The 14,538-nt window shown below is 38.6% G+C and overlaps 1 protein-coding gene across 2 annotated transcripts in view; it reads left to right on the plus strand.

The window, feature by feature from the left end:
- Nucleotides 1-14,538, plus strand: part of VWA8 (von Willebrand factor A domain containing 8) — a 204,453-nt gene that overhangs the window by 144,163 nt on the left and 45,752 nt on the right. For both annotated transcript variants that reach the window (XM_063335017.1, XM_063335028.1), the window contains exons 34-37: nucleotides 786-940; nucleotides 2,615-2,816; nucleotides 9,673-9,754; nucleotides 11,559-11,763. In XM_063335017.1, the coding sequence (XP_063191087.1) occupies nucleotides 786-940; nucleotides 2,615-2,816; nucleotides 9,673-9,754; nucleotides 11,559-11,763 (644 nt within the window). The remainder of the gene's footprint in view (nucleotides 1-785; nucleotides 941-2,614; nucleotides 2,817-9,672; nucleotides 9,755-11,558; nucleotides 11,764-14,538) is intronic.

Genomic DNA, 14,538 nt, shown 5'->3' on the forward strand with positions numbered 1-14,538 from the left:
TTCCAAATCATCCAGCAGACCCCGAATGTAACATCTTCAGACCGTTCTCATTCTTTGAGGCAGAACCTGTGGCAGGAGAACTAAGAAAAGGTAGACCAGTGTGGGTTTGCCACTGACCCAAACCAGTAGCCCATTCATCCTTTGAGGGAGGAAAGATTTTCTCCCGCTGCCAGGTAAAGGAGATAGTCTGCCCATTGAAGTGGAAACAGTGTATGCTGCAGAACTAAAGATAACGAGTTCTGACTGTGTTGATAATTTGAGGCAAGGTAAAGGGCTGTTACAGTTGCACAGAATAAAATTTAGTTTGACCTAGCTTAAAGAAAAAGAAAACTAGACCATTATTTGCCAGAAAATGTATTACAAATAACATCATTTAAATTGCAAAGACAGCAAGACAGCTACCAAGCAATGTCACGTTGACACCTGTGCAAACCTACATTTTGCCTTTTTCTGTATTTGCATTCTAACAATCTTCAATGAGATCACATGCTGGTCTACTCCATAGGCTTCCTGCCTCATTTGCACAGTAGAGGGCAAAATTAAGTGGTATAAGCAACTACAAAGCTAGTATTTCCTGATTTTAAGTACTTAACTTTGCAAAAATAACATTATTTCCTGCCTTCTTTTCTGTGTCACGGTATAGTATAATCAAATCTTCTGCTTTTTAGTAATTTTATGCGCAAAGTAATAGCAATGACCAGTGCTCAGCGCTCGTACGGTTAATATTGTTTCCTATTGCACATCTGGATTTAATGACGTTCGTTTTGTTTAATTTCCCTGTTTAGCGTCAGAGCTGTGTGTGCCGCATGCAGTTTCGAGTGACCAGCTATCTTCAGAAAACCTCAGTGCAGCTGTGGGACAAAAGATCAGCTCCCCCAACAGGATTTTCTCAGATGAACATAATTACGCTACTATTGTTATTGGTTTCCCAGACCTCTTGGTAAATACTCGGCATTATTATACAATGAAGTAATATGATCTCACTTGTTCTGTAACCAGTTAAGTACCTGTTTACCAAATGATATGGAAAAAGAAGGGAATGACAGTAAATGACAAATTCATGTAGTGTACACCGTTTGGTAGGGTAGTCTAATCTAGAGGGATTTGAGTGGAGTTTGAAATAAGAAATTGGAGACCATAATGTCTAGCACGGATAAAATTCATTGTAGGCAAGTTCTGAATAGTGCTGGCAAGAGGGATATTTTCTAGATCTTGTGTTTTTATAGATTTTTAATGAAATATAACCACCGAGAACAAGGATATCGGTATCATTTTGGACTGTTCAGTGTGAACTTTTTGGTCAGTGTGCAGCAGCTAGCAAGACTCTAGCTTTAAGAAAAAGAAAAAAGACCCAGAAAATCGTAACAAAACCACACATCCCCTTCACTATTTAATAATATAGTTAAGTGTAAATACTGCATGTAATTGTGCTCACTCCTGTGACACAATTAGGAAAGGACCAGAAAGGAAAGTGAAAGTTAACAGTGTAATGACTAAGGCTGTTGCAAGGAATGGAGGTAAACACGGGGAAAATAAAAGCAGTATGTTTAATTCTTTAGATTTATTTATATTTACTACCTAATGATACATAGAAAGGGTGGTGCTTACGGAATAAATAAGTCTGTGTCATGTTTGCGTAATAAATTGGGGCAAATTAGACAATGTAACTGCTAACAGACATGAATTTTGGGAAAGCCAAATGATTGAAGAAAATAGTCTGAAATCCAAAATGATTCCAAAATAAGCTTTTGTCAATAAGACATTCCCTGCCTTTGCAATTAGCTTTTGAGTTTTACTTGATTTGCATTTATATTACCAGATTGATTGTACTAGCTTTTGGTACCATTTATAATAGATGTGAGTTTATTGCTGGAAAAAGGAGTTAGTCTAGAGGAGGGAGTAGTAAAGATGCTACACACTTCAATACCAACACTGGTGATGAAGCGTTTTGCTCTCCTTGATTTAGACTGAGGCCTTGTCTTTCCTTATACATGGTTTTAAATCTCTGTGTGAACGTCAAAGAGGGGGTGCTAAAGGTGAATGTGAGGGAGGTGGGACAAAACTTCAGATTCAGTGTTTATGGTGTAGGTGTTTAGTAGGAACAAGGTATCTGAGCTTTTATTCATAGTAGCAATGCTCAGATGACCAAACGTAGAGGGCTTCTTCAAGATGGGCTGATTTATTCTCTAGGCTCTACTGCCTATAGCGGGAGACGAAGAACTCTGGCTCAGATGTGGACACCTACATTTATGTCTCTGATCCAGGAGTCAAATCCCAGCCTTAATGTCTAGCTTTGAATTCATTACTGAAATATCTGTTTGTGGTGCTTTCTGTTCCTGGTTCAACATGAAAAAATACGTCGATTCAGCTTCAGATATTCAAAGAGTCTCAATTCCTAAAACTTGTGTAGGCAGTCCGTTGTTTTTCACACCTATAGGAGTTTTTAATGACAAAATAATCCAGGTCTTTTCCTTGTCATGTGGTGACATGAGAGTGAACCACAGTAGCCACATTTGTTTTGAAATTAGATAAGAAGTGGAACTTATCAAGAAACACTTGTTCTTAGGCTCAATAATAGTAACATTTTGTTCACTAGACTCCTTCTCTCTTGCAGTCTCCTAGTGAAGTGTATAGCTGGAAAAGAAACTCCTCTCTGAGTCACAAACGTGCTTCTCCTTCTGATCCGTTTTATTATGGAGCCCGGAGGAAAACAGGAGCTGCAAAACAAACCAATTGTGCGACTTTATTGGCTTCTAATCAAATAGTCAGAATTTTAGCACCTGGAGATGTGCCTTTGAAAGACATTTACCCAAAAGGTAAGAGGTTCATATACTTGTGCTGCAACAACTGTGCACACTTGGTTTTGTTTTGTAAACTGCAATCACTCATGAATTTTTCCAAAATGTTTTTAAATAATCACAAAGCAAGCATTTGAGAGTTAGTTGCACTCATTTTTAAAATTAATTTGGATCTTATTAACATGATGAATTATATTTCTGAGGAATTAACGGGCTACCTACACTGTGAATATCCCAGTGGATGGGATCTCCCTCTGTCCTCACTGGGAACCAGCTACAGGAATATGATCATTCCAGTTCAGCAATCGTCCTTCACCAGTACTTCCAGCCTCTGCTCAGTGCCACGCAGACACACAGTGATAAGACAAACCTGTTGTCCATCTCGCTCGGTATTCTGTCTGCAGCAGGGCCAATAGAGGTTATTTCAGGAATGCATGTGAGCCTGACCACTTCTCCGTCTTCCCCTTCATACTTTCTCAACATTTGCAGTAATTTTATTAGGGATGTTGCAGGGGGCATCCCTGCCTCAGCCTTGAAATCTTGTTTTATGGACCTGTTGTCCACAAGTTTGTCTGGTCCCTCTTTGAACTTGTGTGTCTCCAGAGCAAGCTCACAAGTTCACTACTCTCTGTCATCAACTGATCTCCTACGAGGTTTATCAAGAGCCCCTCGTTCTATCATTGCAGGCTTGGGTGAATCACAGTTCTGCATCACCTTAACCATCACCTTCGTGACTTTGTAACCTTCAGTCACATCGACCTTCTCTCCAAACTGAAGAGGCCCAGGCTTTTTAGTTCTCTTGTCCAAGAGAGCGTTGTGTGAGCAACATTCACATACCCCAAAAGCATCCTCCTTTTACACACTAATAAAGCAGGTATAGACTACAGACCTCAGACTTATTTGTGCTACCGTGCCAAGCTTTATGTTATCATTGTGTCTTTAGCTTCTTCAGCCGATAACTGAAAATATACCAATTAGTGCTAAATAACAGGCTTTGTGAGTTTTGCATTAATTACCTCTAGAAATCTCCAAGGAAAGGTCAGTATCAAAAGAGAAACCTCAGAAAATATTTGTATATGGTAGAACGGTAGATTTTTTTGAAGTCAGCACAAGAAGCTGTTCCTGATTTGTTCTGTATATGAACTCTCTGACCCAGAATAAATTTTTTATTCCAAATCAACTCCCTTTTATAAAATAAATGATGTAATTTGTCTGCCCTCATTTAACACAGATTAACTTACCTGTGTAGAGAAATCCTTTTATTTATTACTAAAAGGATAAAACATTTACTTGACTAAAGAAACAAAGTCAAGGATGTAAACAGGGTGGAAAATAGAAGTTACCTATATTTGTCAAGAAAAGGTTAGCTTTTAAAAAGATTAAACTTAATAATAGGTTAGAGTTAGCATGATGATCTTGGAACTAGGTATACCACTTCAGGCTGTAATCTTCTCATACTTTATAAACTGCTGAAGGGTCAGACTGCGTAATTTTTTTTAGGCCTTCACATTAAAAAAAAACCCAAACCTAACCCTGAAGTGGATGGTGTAAAAATTCCACAGGTAAATCTTCTGAGCTTTTGATAAAATTAGTTTATTCGTTTGGGAGTGAGGGAGGGATACCATGCTTCCAAATGGTACCTAACAGTTAACCTGACAGTTACTTCTAAACATCTTTTAAGTTGCTGTGGTATGTAACACATTATAATGCTAGATTAATATAATTAAAAACCAAGGGACATTCTTCATGAATCATGGATACCAGTGATCTGAATAAATTATCTGTCTGAGAATTGGCTTCTGTCTGACCAAGCAGTTTAATTAATATCTGTTGTTCTAGCTGAACAAGATAGCTTTTTTTTTTTTTCCCCTCAACTGTGGTGAAATATAATCATGAATAGTGATTGATAGCTTTAAATTTATAGAAAATTTTATGAGCTATAGTTTGTAGAGTGCTTTATAGCCATTTAAGCTGAATGATTTAAGGCCTTCTTGAAGATCATTATCATTGATTTTTCTTTCCTAAATGATGTTTTAATTTATGAAGTACGAAAATTGATCTTATCTGAATCATGTTTAATATGACCTTACTGACAGAATTAAATTGGACCCGAGGAAGACTCTACGTTTTCTATTCCATAGCCTTTTTTCAGGACTTCAGACATTTCCATTTATCAGTTAATGGTCAACTCTTCTAGTGGAGGAAGAGCTACAAGTGGAGTCCTACAGAGACCTGTGCTACTCAGCATAGTCGTGGAAAAAATGGAAAAATGAATGAACAGTGAGGTGGCAGTGTTTGCTAATGATACTGGTTATTATTCATGGTAGAAAGGATTCACCATGAAGGATTACAGGAGGACTACAATGCTGACTGCAATAGAAATGGCAGATGAAATTCAGTATAGATAAATATAGCGTACATGAAGGAAGAAAGAAAGAGCAGAGTCCAAATTCTATGTCTAAAATGGTGGGGCTGGTCAGTACATCTCAAGAGCATGATTTTGGGGTTATGATAGCATTTCATTAAAATATCAGTCCAAAGCTCAGTAGCAGTCAAAAAAGCAAATGAAATGTTAAGAATTACTAGGGAAGAAACAGAGAAAAACAGATAACATCTTTGTGTTGTTCTGTAAATCCATGTGTCCTTAACACCGTGTAGTTTTGCTCCTCTTTCTGAAGGTGGGAGAATGCTGAACTGGGATAAGTTCAGAAAAGGGCAACGAGGATGAGCAAGATTACATTGGCCAAACCTCCTGCATGTGGAGACAAGATCAGGAAAGGGGCATATGGTGGAGTTCTATAAGAACATGTAGGGCATGGAGATATGGAAAAAGCAACAATTTTACACTGGGTACCAGAGTTAGGGGCTAGCTAATGAAGCTAGTTGGAACTTCATCAAAACAAACAAAAAGAGGTGGTTCTTCACAGAGCAATGAACCAACCTGTGAAACCTCTTCCCAAAGAATGTTGTGAGTGCTGAAACATGGGATCCAAAGGAAAATGACAAACTCATAGAAAGTTACTAAATAAAAAGAGACACCACATTCAGCTTAAGAAGCCCCTAGATTGGAACTGATTGGTGACTTGAGGAAAATACGAGGTGTGCTATTAGAAGGACCTAGCATTGCCATTGTTGTGGCATGAATCCAAAATTTTTCCAAGTGAAAATGGGAAGACAGAAGAAAAGAGACACACATTCAGAGGGTCGTGATTAGGGGCACAGTCTAGTTGGAGGTCAGTGACAAGTGGTGTTCCCCAGGGGTCAGTACCGGGTCCAGTCCTCTTCAATATATTCATCAACGACCTGGATGAGGGGATAGAGTGCACCCTCAGCAAGTTTGCTGATGACACCAAGCTGGGGGGGGTGGCTGACACACCGGAAGGCTGGGCTGCCATACAGAGAGACCTGGACAGGCTGGAGAGTTGGGCAAAGAGGAACCTCATGAAATTCAACAAGGGCAAGTGTATGGTGCTGCACCTGGGGAGGAATAACCCCATGCACCAGTACAGGTTGGGGGCTGACCTGCTGGAGAGCAGCTCGGTGGAAGGAGACCTGGGAGTCCTGGTGGGCAACAGGATGACCATGAGCCAGCAATGTGCCCTTGTGGCCAAGAAGGCCAATGGCATCCTGGGTTACATCAAGAAGAGTGTGGCCAGCAGGTGGAGGGAGGTCATCCTCCCCCTCTATTCTGCCTTGGTGAGGCCGCACCTGGAGTACTGTGTCCAGTTCTGGGCTCCCTGGTTCAAGAGGGACAGGGAACTGCTGGAGAGGGTGCAGCAAAGGGCTACCAAGATGATTAGGGGACTGAAACACCTCTCCTATGAAGAAAGGCTGAAGGATTTGGGTCTCTGCAGTCTAGAAAAAAGACGGCTGAGGGGGGATCTTATCAACGCTTATAAATACTTAAAGGGTGGGTGTCAGGAGGATGGGGCCAGGCTCTTTTCAGTGGTGCCCAGTGACGGGACAAGAGGTAATGGGCACAAACTTGAGCATAGGAAGTTCCACCTAAACATGAGGAGGAGCTTCTTGACTTTGAGGGTGGCAGAGCACTGGAACAGGATGCCCAGAGAGGTGGTGGAGTCTCTAACTGGAGACATTCCAAACCCGCCTGGACGCGTTCCTGTGCAACCTGCTGTAGGTGACCCTGCTCTGGCAGGGGGGTTGGACTAGATGATCTCCAGAAGTCCCTTCCAACCCCTACCATTCTGTGATTCTGTAATTCTGTGATTCTTGTACTCACTTGGAAGGTGAGATTATAAGGTACTAGTCCTTACTGTACCCATTTGAGATCCACTATTTGCAGCCCTCTCTGCTGGGCTATTGTTTCTTCTGGACTTTGCCCCTCAATCTCACTAACTGACAGAATATTTAATTGAATGCACATTTAACTGCTACCATTGGCTGCTTAACAGTCTTGGTCCCTTGGAGATTCAGTGTTGCTTGTTCCTGACTGTGCTGCATAAGTCATGGGGGCCTTTGGATATTTGGCGATTCTGCGCTGCTGTTTCTCCATTGGAAACCTGTAGTTACTTACCTACAGAAGTTGTATAAGGCTTCATTCATAAGTCTTTGTATCCTTTCCTGGGAGATGGTGTAGTGAAGCAAAGGCATAAAAATCGAGTACGTGGCATTCCCTTGAAGTTCTTGCACTAATCCTTATGTTCCCTTTGAGAAGTCGTTTCATATTCTTGCTTCCGTTTGTGTATCTGTCAGGCTTTCTTTCTCATCTTCTTGCTCAACTGGTCAGTTCTGGCACACAGCCTTCCATTTCTATTAATAATTCAAAGTACTCAGCCAAAGCCTAGTATACTCCAGTATGTATTACTGAAACTGTTCCAGGAACAACAAGCAAAGAAGTAATTTCCTTTATGTTTTATTTGAACTGTAAACCAGGCTAATAGTTGTGTTTGAAAAGACACATAGTAATAATTTCCCCCAAACTGCCAAATAGACGTATGGCTGCAAAATACAAACTCAGACAAGGGATGATGGCAGAATCCAGCAAATAAGTGTTAGTGTTTATTCTAAAAACAAAGCTATAGAAATGAGGGCTACTTGAGAGCAAATATTTACTGGGATTCTCAGCACTTTCCATATATGAATATAAAATAACAGTTTGTTGCTGAGTGTGTATCTATGTTAGTGTGACAGTAACTGGAACGACATGTAGTATAACACACACACAGTTACGGGAATAACCTCAACACATCATCTGGTCCACCTGTTTATATTAGGACAGGATGACACATGTTTAGATTGTTCTTAACTGGTGTTTGTTGAACAATTGGCCTGTTGCAATGCTTCACTCTCCTTGTATAAGAAAGGCTTTTCCTAGTATCCAGCTTCTTCTGCTGTAAAAAAACCTGTATAGTTCATGTCACCTCCACTCAGTCAGGGTAATATTGCTCTCTTTGTAAGAATCTTTTAGATATTATGGGACATGTGTTTTTCAAAAAAAAAAAAAAAAAAGTCTCTTTTTAGACAAAAAAACAAAATCAATTCCTTACATTTGTCTTCTGTTCTAACCTCTTTTTCACACCCAAGACTATTTCGTGTGCCTATGTTTTCCTTAAAGTTGGATGTCTAGAGCTGTGCATAGCTATTCTTCTCCATCAGGCTTCGGCAAAAGAGGAACAAACTGCACTTATTTAGATCTGATGTTCACGTTTCATCGTAGGATTCTTGACTGCAGTTCTGGGGCCTGGCCAGTTGTTCCTGTGTTGCATTTAAACATTTGATTACCTTTTCTTCAGCTTCCTTCTCTGCAATCCTTTGTCTTTTTATAATTTAATTTGTTTAATTTGTGTTCTCCCTCTAATTTATTAATTTAGTTTTTCTTATCCCACAGTTCTACCCCTTCCAGTGCAGTATCAGCTCTATGTTCTAGATCTTCATCAGAATTTTTAATGTTTATCTTATCCTCCATTGCTGCCTAAAGAAAGAGCACATTTTAAAACAGTAACAAACTGTGAGCGAAACAAAAAGTGCTCTGTGGCCCACAAACCTGCATTTTTCCAGACTTTTTTTTCCTCTTCTCGATGTGTTTGATATTTCCATTTTTATGAAGATGAGTGAAGTCAACAGATGTCCTACTGTAGATATGCATACTATAGCTATGTAGATACAGGAGATATGCATAAAGGGCTGCTGTCGTTATTCCTCGTACTCGTTTGAATATTAGATCGCCTTATACTGAGGATTGTTCTGGTCTTTTCTGTGTGTGCTGTATGCATGCATCAACACTTCTGCAGGTAACATCAGGCTCTCCTTCATTTCAAGGAGATGTTTCAGAAGGAAATCTAGACTTGGTATTAGCTGTATTCATTAAACTGTCTATAAACAGAATATTAAATGTCTGACAGTCTACGGCTATTTACTATGGAGTTAAAAAATCTTTGCATACTGAGACTCTACCTGCAAAAAGAGTGGTTCAATTTAAGGCAATAAGATTTAGGTTAATATTCTTGAGAAATTTGCAAGTGGGAATCATAAGCATAATGTTTTGAAGTGTTCCTCAATATGCTTTTAAAGTCAGATGTACAGCTGACATCGTCAGTGGCAGGTAGAAGCAGTGAGTTAGGGACTGCATTAATGCCTGATTAGTGCTTTTGTGAGTAGGGCTACATTTATGTCTAATATTGACTTTGGCTATACAAATGTATTATTCTTTATATAATTGTGCCTGTCTTGTTGCTCACTATAATGATAGTAAAACAATTCTGTATTTGCAAGTTATACTTCTGTGTTGAATGTGAAAGCTTATCATTTTCTGACAGGTACTGTATAATGAAATGTTTAAATTTAATCTATTAAATGCAAATGCAATAACCAGTTAATCACGAAGCAGAAAAATAACGTGTTTGTTTATTTTCAGATGTCACTCCTCCACAAGCGGCTGGATACTTGGAAGTAACAGATCTTAACTCAAAGAAAATCAAATACATTGCTATTCCTAGGTAACTGATTTTAGTGATTAGAGCAGCCTCTCTGTCTTACAGGAAGAGCAAAGAGAATTTAGTGTGTATTATTACTTCAGGATAAGCAAATATTTCTGATGTGGAAAGTAAGAATAATTCATACTTAGTGTGTAAATTTCTGCAACTGTCGTAGCATATTTTTGTCAGCATTTTTTATCTGTTTACTAGGTGATACCAATGAAAATGTAGCAATTAATTAGTAAATATGAAAGGTAGCTTTACCTTCTGATTTTCATTCCCTTTGCTCTTTCCCCCTCTTCACCCGCTTTATCCTCCACTGTCTTTCATTTCGTTTTGCTCTTGATTTTCTTCTCCTTTTTCTCTGCCTTTGGGGGTCTAAAGAGATAGGCAGATCTAGGTGTTAGGAAACCAGCAATCAAGTTCTGGTCCAATATAAAATTCACCTTGAAAATAACTTGAGCTTCTCTGTGTTTTGGTTCTCTCTTTGGAAAATATACATTCCCTCACAATTATCTTGCATGATAGACAAGTATCTTGCGTGATACCTTAGAATAGCCAAGCTGTGTGGCTTCTGGATGGTTCTGTATGGTTTTAACATCAATCTCTCACCCTTGTGGAGCATATTTGCAAATATTTTATGATATAAACATATATTTTAATTACACATTTTCGTTTTCCACTGCAATAATAATAAAGGCTTTTCTTTTAAATAGCAGTCTCTCAGCTTTGCATGTTTAAATAGCACATGTATGAAGCCCACACATAAGGAATTTTATACTCTTATGGTTTTTTTATTCTATCCATTAGATGTTGGTTTTGACCATATTAATTAATTCCTATTTAAATAATTCTGCTTCATTAATCATCTGTGGAATATTTTAATTAACAGAGAATTAATTTTGGACTGTTTACCATTTTATAATTGATCCATTGGCCTACGTCTTACGCAGTCATCCAAAAGTGTAAGGCATTAACATAGAAATAGTAGTGAATCACACTTTATTTTATACTAGGATTTTACAAGAAATTACAAAAATTACAAAGCCAAATTTTAACATCATGACCATTAACCTAGTATGACAATTTAAGCTATTTATAGCAAATCTGAGCGGAAGTCCAGATTTTAAAATTTACTTCATTAAGAACTGGTAAATAAAGTGACTTTTCATATGGATGAATAGTTCTATGCTACAATCTAATAACCTTTCTATTATTATCTATAATCTTTCCTACTTTATATAAATTCCCCTTTGTATTACATAGCTATTAGGCCCTCTGTTTCAGCAGTAAATTTTTGTCTGCAAGTTGACTGCTTAAAACAGTGCTGAGATTCTCTGTGCATAAAGATGTGCCGTTTTTAAATGAGTTTTTAAATCTTCATTTTTTATTAAAGCACTAGAGAAAGGTGTTACATTAAGCTGATGGAAAGGTATTTTCCTCAGTGCCCAGGTCGTGTTCTCTCCTGTTTCTTTTGTAGTTTTGCATTTTTCTATAACGCATTTTTAAATTTTTCATATTCTTTGTGGGTTTTTTGTAAAGACTGATTTTCTTCAGATAGATGAGATACAGCAGGGGGCTAGGCAACACATTCCCTTTCAGCCTGGTCTTTTATACTGCTTTTTATACTGACAAGTATCTTTCGATCGCATGCGCTTTCAGTAGGTGGAATGTTTCAGATAAAATTGTGAGTCTGCAGGGCTTAGTTATAGTCTTTCATAGAATGAGGATGTAATTTCATTTAATTGCCACCTTAACTACAGAAATACTCATCCTCTTTTTAATTGCAGATTCAAGAAAGATCACGTTAATTCTTGTTTTTCAGATCACAATCTCTCTCTCCTTATACATCCTGGCTCTCCAAGATCTCGGATGCCGATGCCTTGTTGGCACCACTGGGCAAAGTAGGTTTGGTTACCGTGGACATGGGAGGCGGTGTGAGGCTTTGGGAGACCGGGCTGGACAGCCTCCAGCGGTCGCTGCAGGACTGGAGGAACATGATTGGCCAAGAAGATGGTCGTCCTGTGCAGGTAGGACTTCACAAAGCTGATGATGAAAATGAATTTTCAGCTGGGAAAGAGGGGTCAAGGGAGAGCTGTGTCGAAAAACACTGTGAAGTAGACATAGGCCTGCGAGAAAAGTTGAATAGACGTCTTCGCGGAAAGAAAAGACACAATAGCTTAATTAGAAAGCTTATTTGTGACCCCTGTAATTATCGTTACTGACAATCTCTTTGTCTTGCAGTGTTGGTATTTTTGCCAAATTCCAGTACATTTAAATGCAAATGAATCCTTTATCTCCTCCTGATTTTTAACTGCAACTTTCAAAATGTAGAATAAATGAAATTAATTTTTAAGGAAAGCATATACTTTTCCAAAGTTGAAATACTTGGGAAAAAATATTGTCTTTGTACTTCAGAAGAGAAACAGGAAGCCTAGGTGGAAGATGCCTTGAGTTCACAGTAGTGCCCTTGGCTGATTTTGAAAATTCTTCCAGCTGAGCAGAGTTTCAAGAGTCTCCATACAGCCATGTTCTGTTGTGGAATATTTAGGCAGATGTTGAAAATATACACCATATGCACGTATGCTCTGTGTGTGTGTATGTACGTATGTGTATACAAGTGTTAATGTACTGGCTAATACGTATGACTACCATTGCAACACAGAGGGAAAATTCAGGACTACTCATTTCCATCTTTAATTTCTGTTCGTGACTGGAGAAGGTATCACTTCAAAGAACAAGCATGCTTTAGGGGAACTTCTCTGCTTTTTACTAGAAAGATGCTGTCTCTATCTACAGTTGCAATTATTTCTGTTTCATGAATTTCACAGTACATTAGAACAGAAAACAGGGATGAGTCTTTTCTAAATTAGATCTATTTTTTTTTTACGAGGTGTCCAGCTATCTCAAGCATGAATGACATTTGTTAGGCCGAAAAGGTAGCTCTTTCACTTTCTTTTCCCGCTGTGAGCTCCCTTTCTACAAGATGTTCTGCCGTTATAGAAACTTGTGCAAGAACTGATGCGTTCTTGTTACTGGACCCTCAGCAAATGCCTTTCATAAAAATAATGAGAAAAGGAAGCTGTTACCCAGCAGCATGTTTGTGTGGTTCCTTCTTGCTTTACCAGTGCCATTTTTATTACCAATGCAGTAGCACTAGCACCATCTTATGGTCAGCTATAGTCGGTCTACACCCAGCCCAATTTCATCTACTGATCAAGTTGACAAGTAGAAATGAAAAGAGCCAGGAGGAACAGTTAAGAGTTTTACTTGTTTTATTTTTTTTTTTTTCTGATAACTTTTAATTTTAGTCAACAGTATTACTATACTATCAGTCTTAGTCAACTAAATATTAGAGAATACCGGCTTGGAAAGTACACATCGTCAGAAAATTTTTAGTCATTTAACTAGTAATGTCAAGTAACTATTTTAAAAAATAGGCTGAGAAGTTTTCCCACAGCCACAAAGCAATTTTCAAGTTCTGTTGTAGAATTTCTCGCTCCTGACAGTTTGCCTCTCTACTTACTGGGCATGTTACAGGGTAAAATCTTCTTAGAGTATCTTTCTTCTTTCTAGCTGTCAATGCAGAGTATATAGCTCAAGTCAGTGGTTTGTCGGCACTCAGAATGGCATACTGTTTGATTTGAGCTAAAGGGCTGAAACAAAGCCTCCCATGTCATCTTCAGACTTGCGTGATTACTAACTTCTAACTTCTTTTCCTCTACTTTACACACTTTGCTTTAAATGGAAAGATAATGAGACCTAAGAAACTTTGTGTACCAGAGCATTACAGAGCAATAAGCAATAAATTCCATCCTTTATTTTATTTTTTTGTGCCTCTCCAGTAAGATAATAGTTATGTAGTTGCTATGTTAACTCTGTTTGAAGATAAGGGTCTTCACCTTTTCTACTTAACTCAATTTCTCAATGGACCTAGACATAAAAGCAGTACTTTATTAAGCCATTAATTTCCGGGAACGAAAGGATCCTGTTAGCTTGAAAGCATATCCGTGTAGATTCCGTGTAAGGTAAACATAGTAAGAGCTCCAGTGTTTCCTGTTCTAGAGACAGTTACTTTGCTAAGAAATTTGCAGCTAAATATTTCCTGATACCTGTTTTTACAGAATTGGAGATAATTTGCAACCACGTGTTGATCTGTTCATTCAGGTGTGTGCAAATCACCTTCTTTTGTGTAATGTTTCATGCTCATGCTCCTGTTAAGTATTTTGGAGTCTAATGAGGCATCTCTAAGTCCTTAACTAAACCTACCGTTCCCAATCATCTTGTAGCAGAAACTCACTTAAGAAAATTCTCAGTGTTCCACGTATCGCTAGAATTCATTCCCCACCCACCCCCAATGTACCCCACGCTAACAGCTGCCATTGATGCATCCCACAAAGCTGCCACAGGCTTAGCAAAGCTCATTAGTCCTTCATGGTGATGTTCTCAGACCAACACTAGACCCACCTAGGTATTTGGGAACCACTGTTCTGCAAAAACACAGTGAATCTCTCTGAAGCTTCCTGACTTTTGAGAGAAAAAGGAATTAGAGAGCTTTCAATATAAATATAGGTTCAAAGAAGTAGAAGCAACTCTTCAGCCAGGCTTTGGTTGGAACTATTGGTGCAGTCTTCTAGGGCTGCATTTTGGCTTTCACAAACACATTAGAGCTCAGAAACAGGCTGTATGTACATAAGCAATGAAACAGAGGAAAACAAACAGCTGTTCCACTTATAATCAGTAATTAGGCTCCCTTGATATAATGTCGTGGCAGGCTTCAAAACAGTCAACATTTGTTTTGTATT

This window comes from Chroicocephalus ridibundus, chromosome 1 (assembly GCF_963924245.1).
Source record: "Chroicocephalus ridibundus chromosome 1, bChrRid1.1, whole genome shotgun sequence".
Classification (NCBI taxonomy): Eukaryota; Metazoa; Chordata; class Aves; order Charadriiformes; family Laridae; genus Chroicocephalus; species Chroicocephalus ridibundus.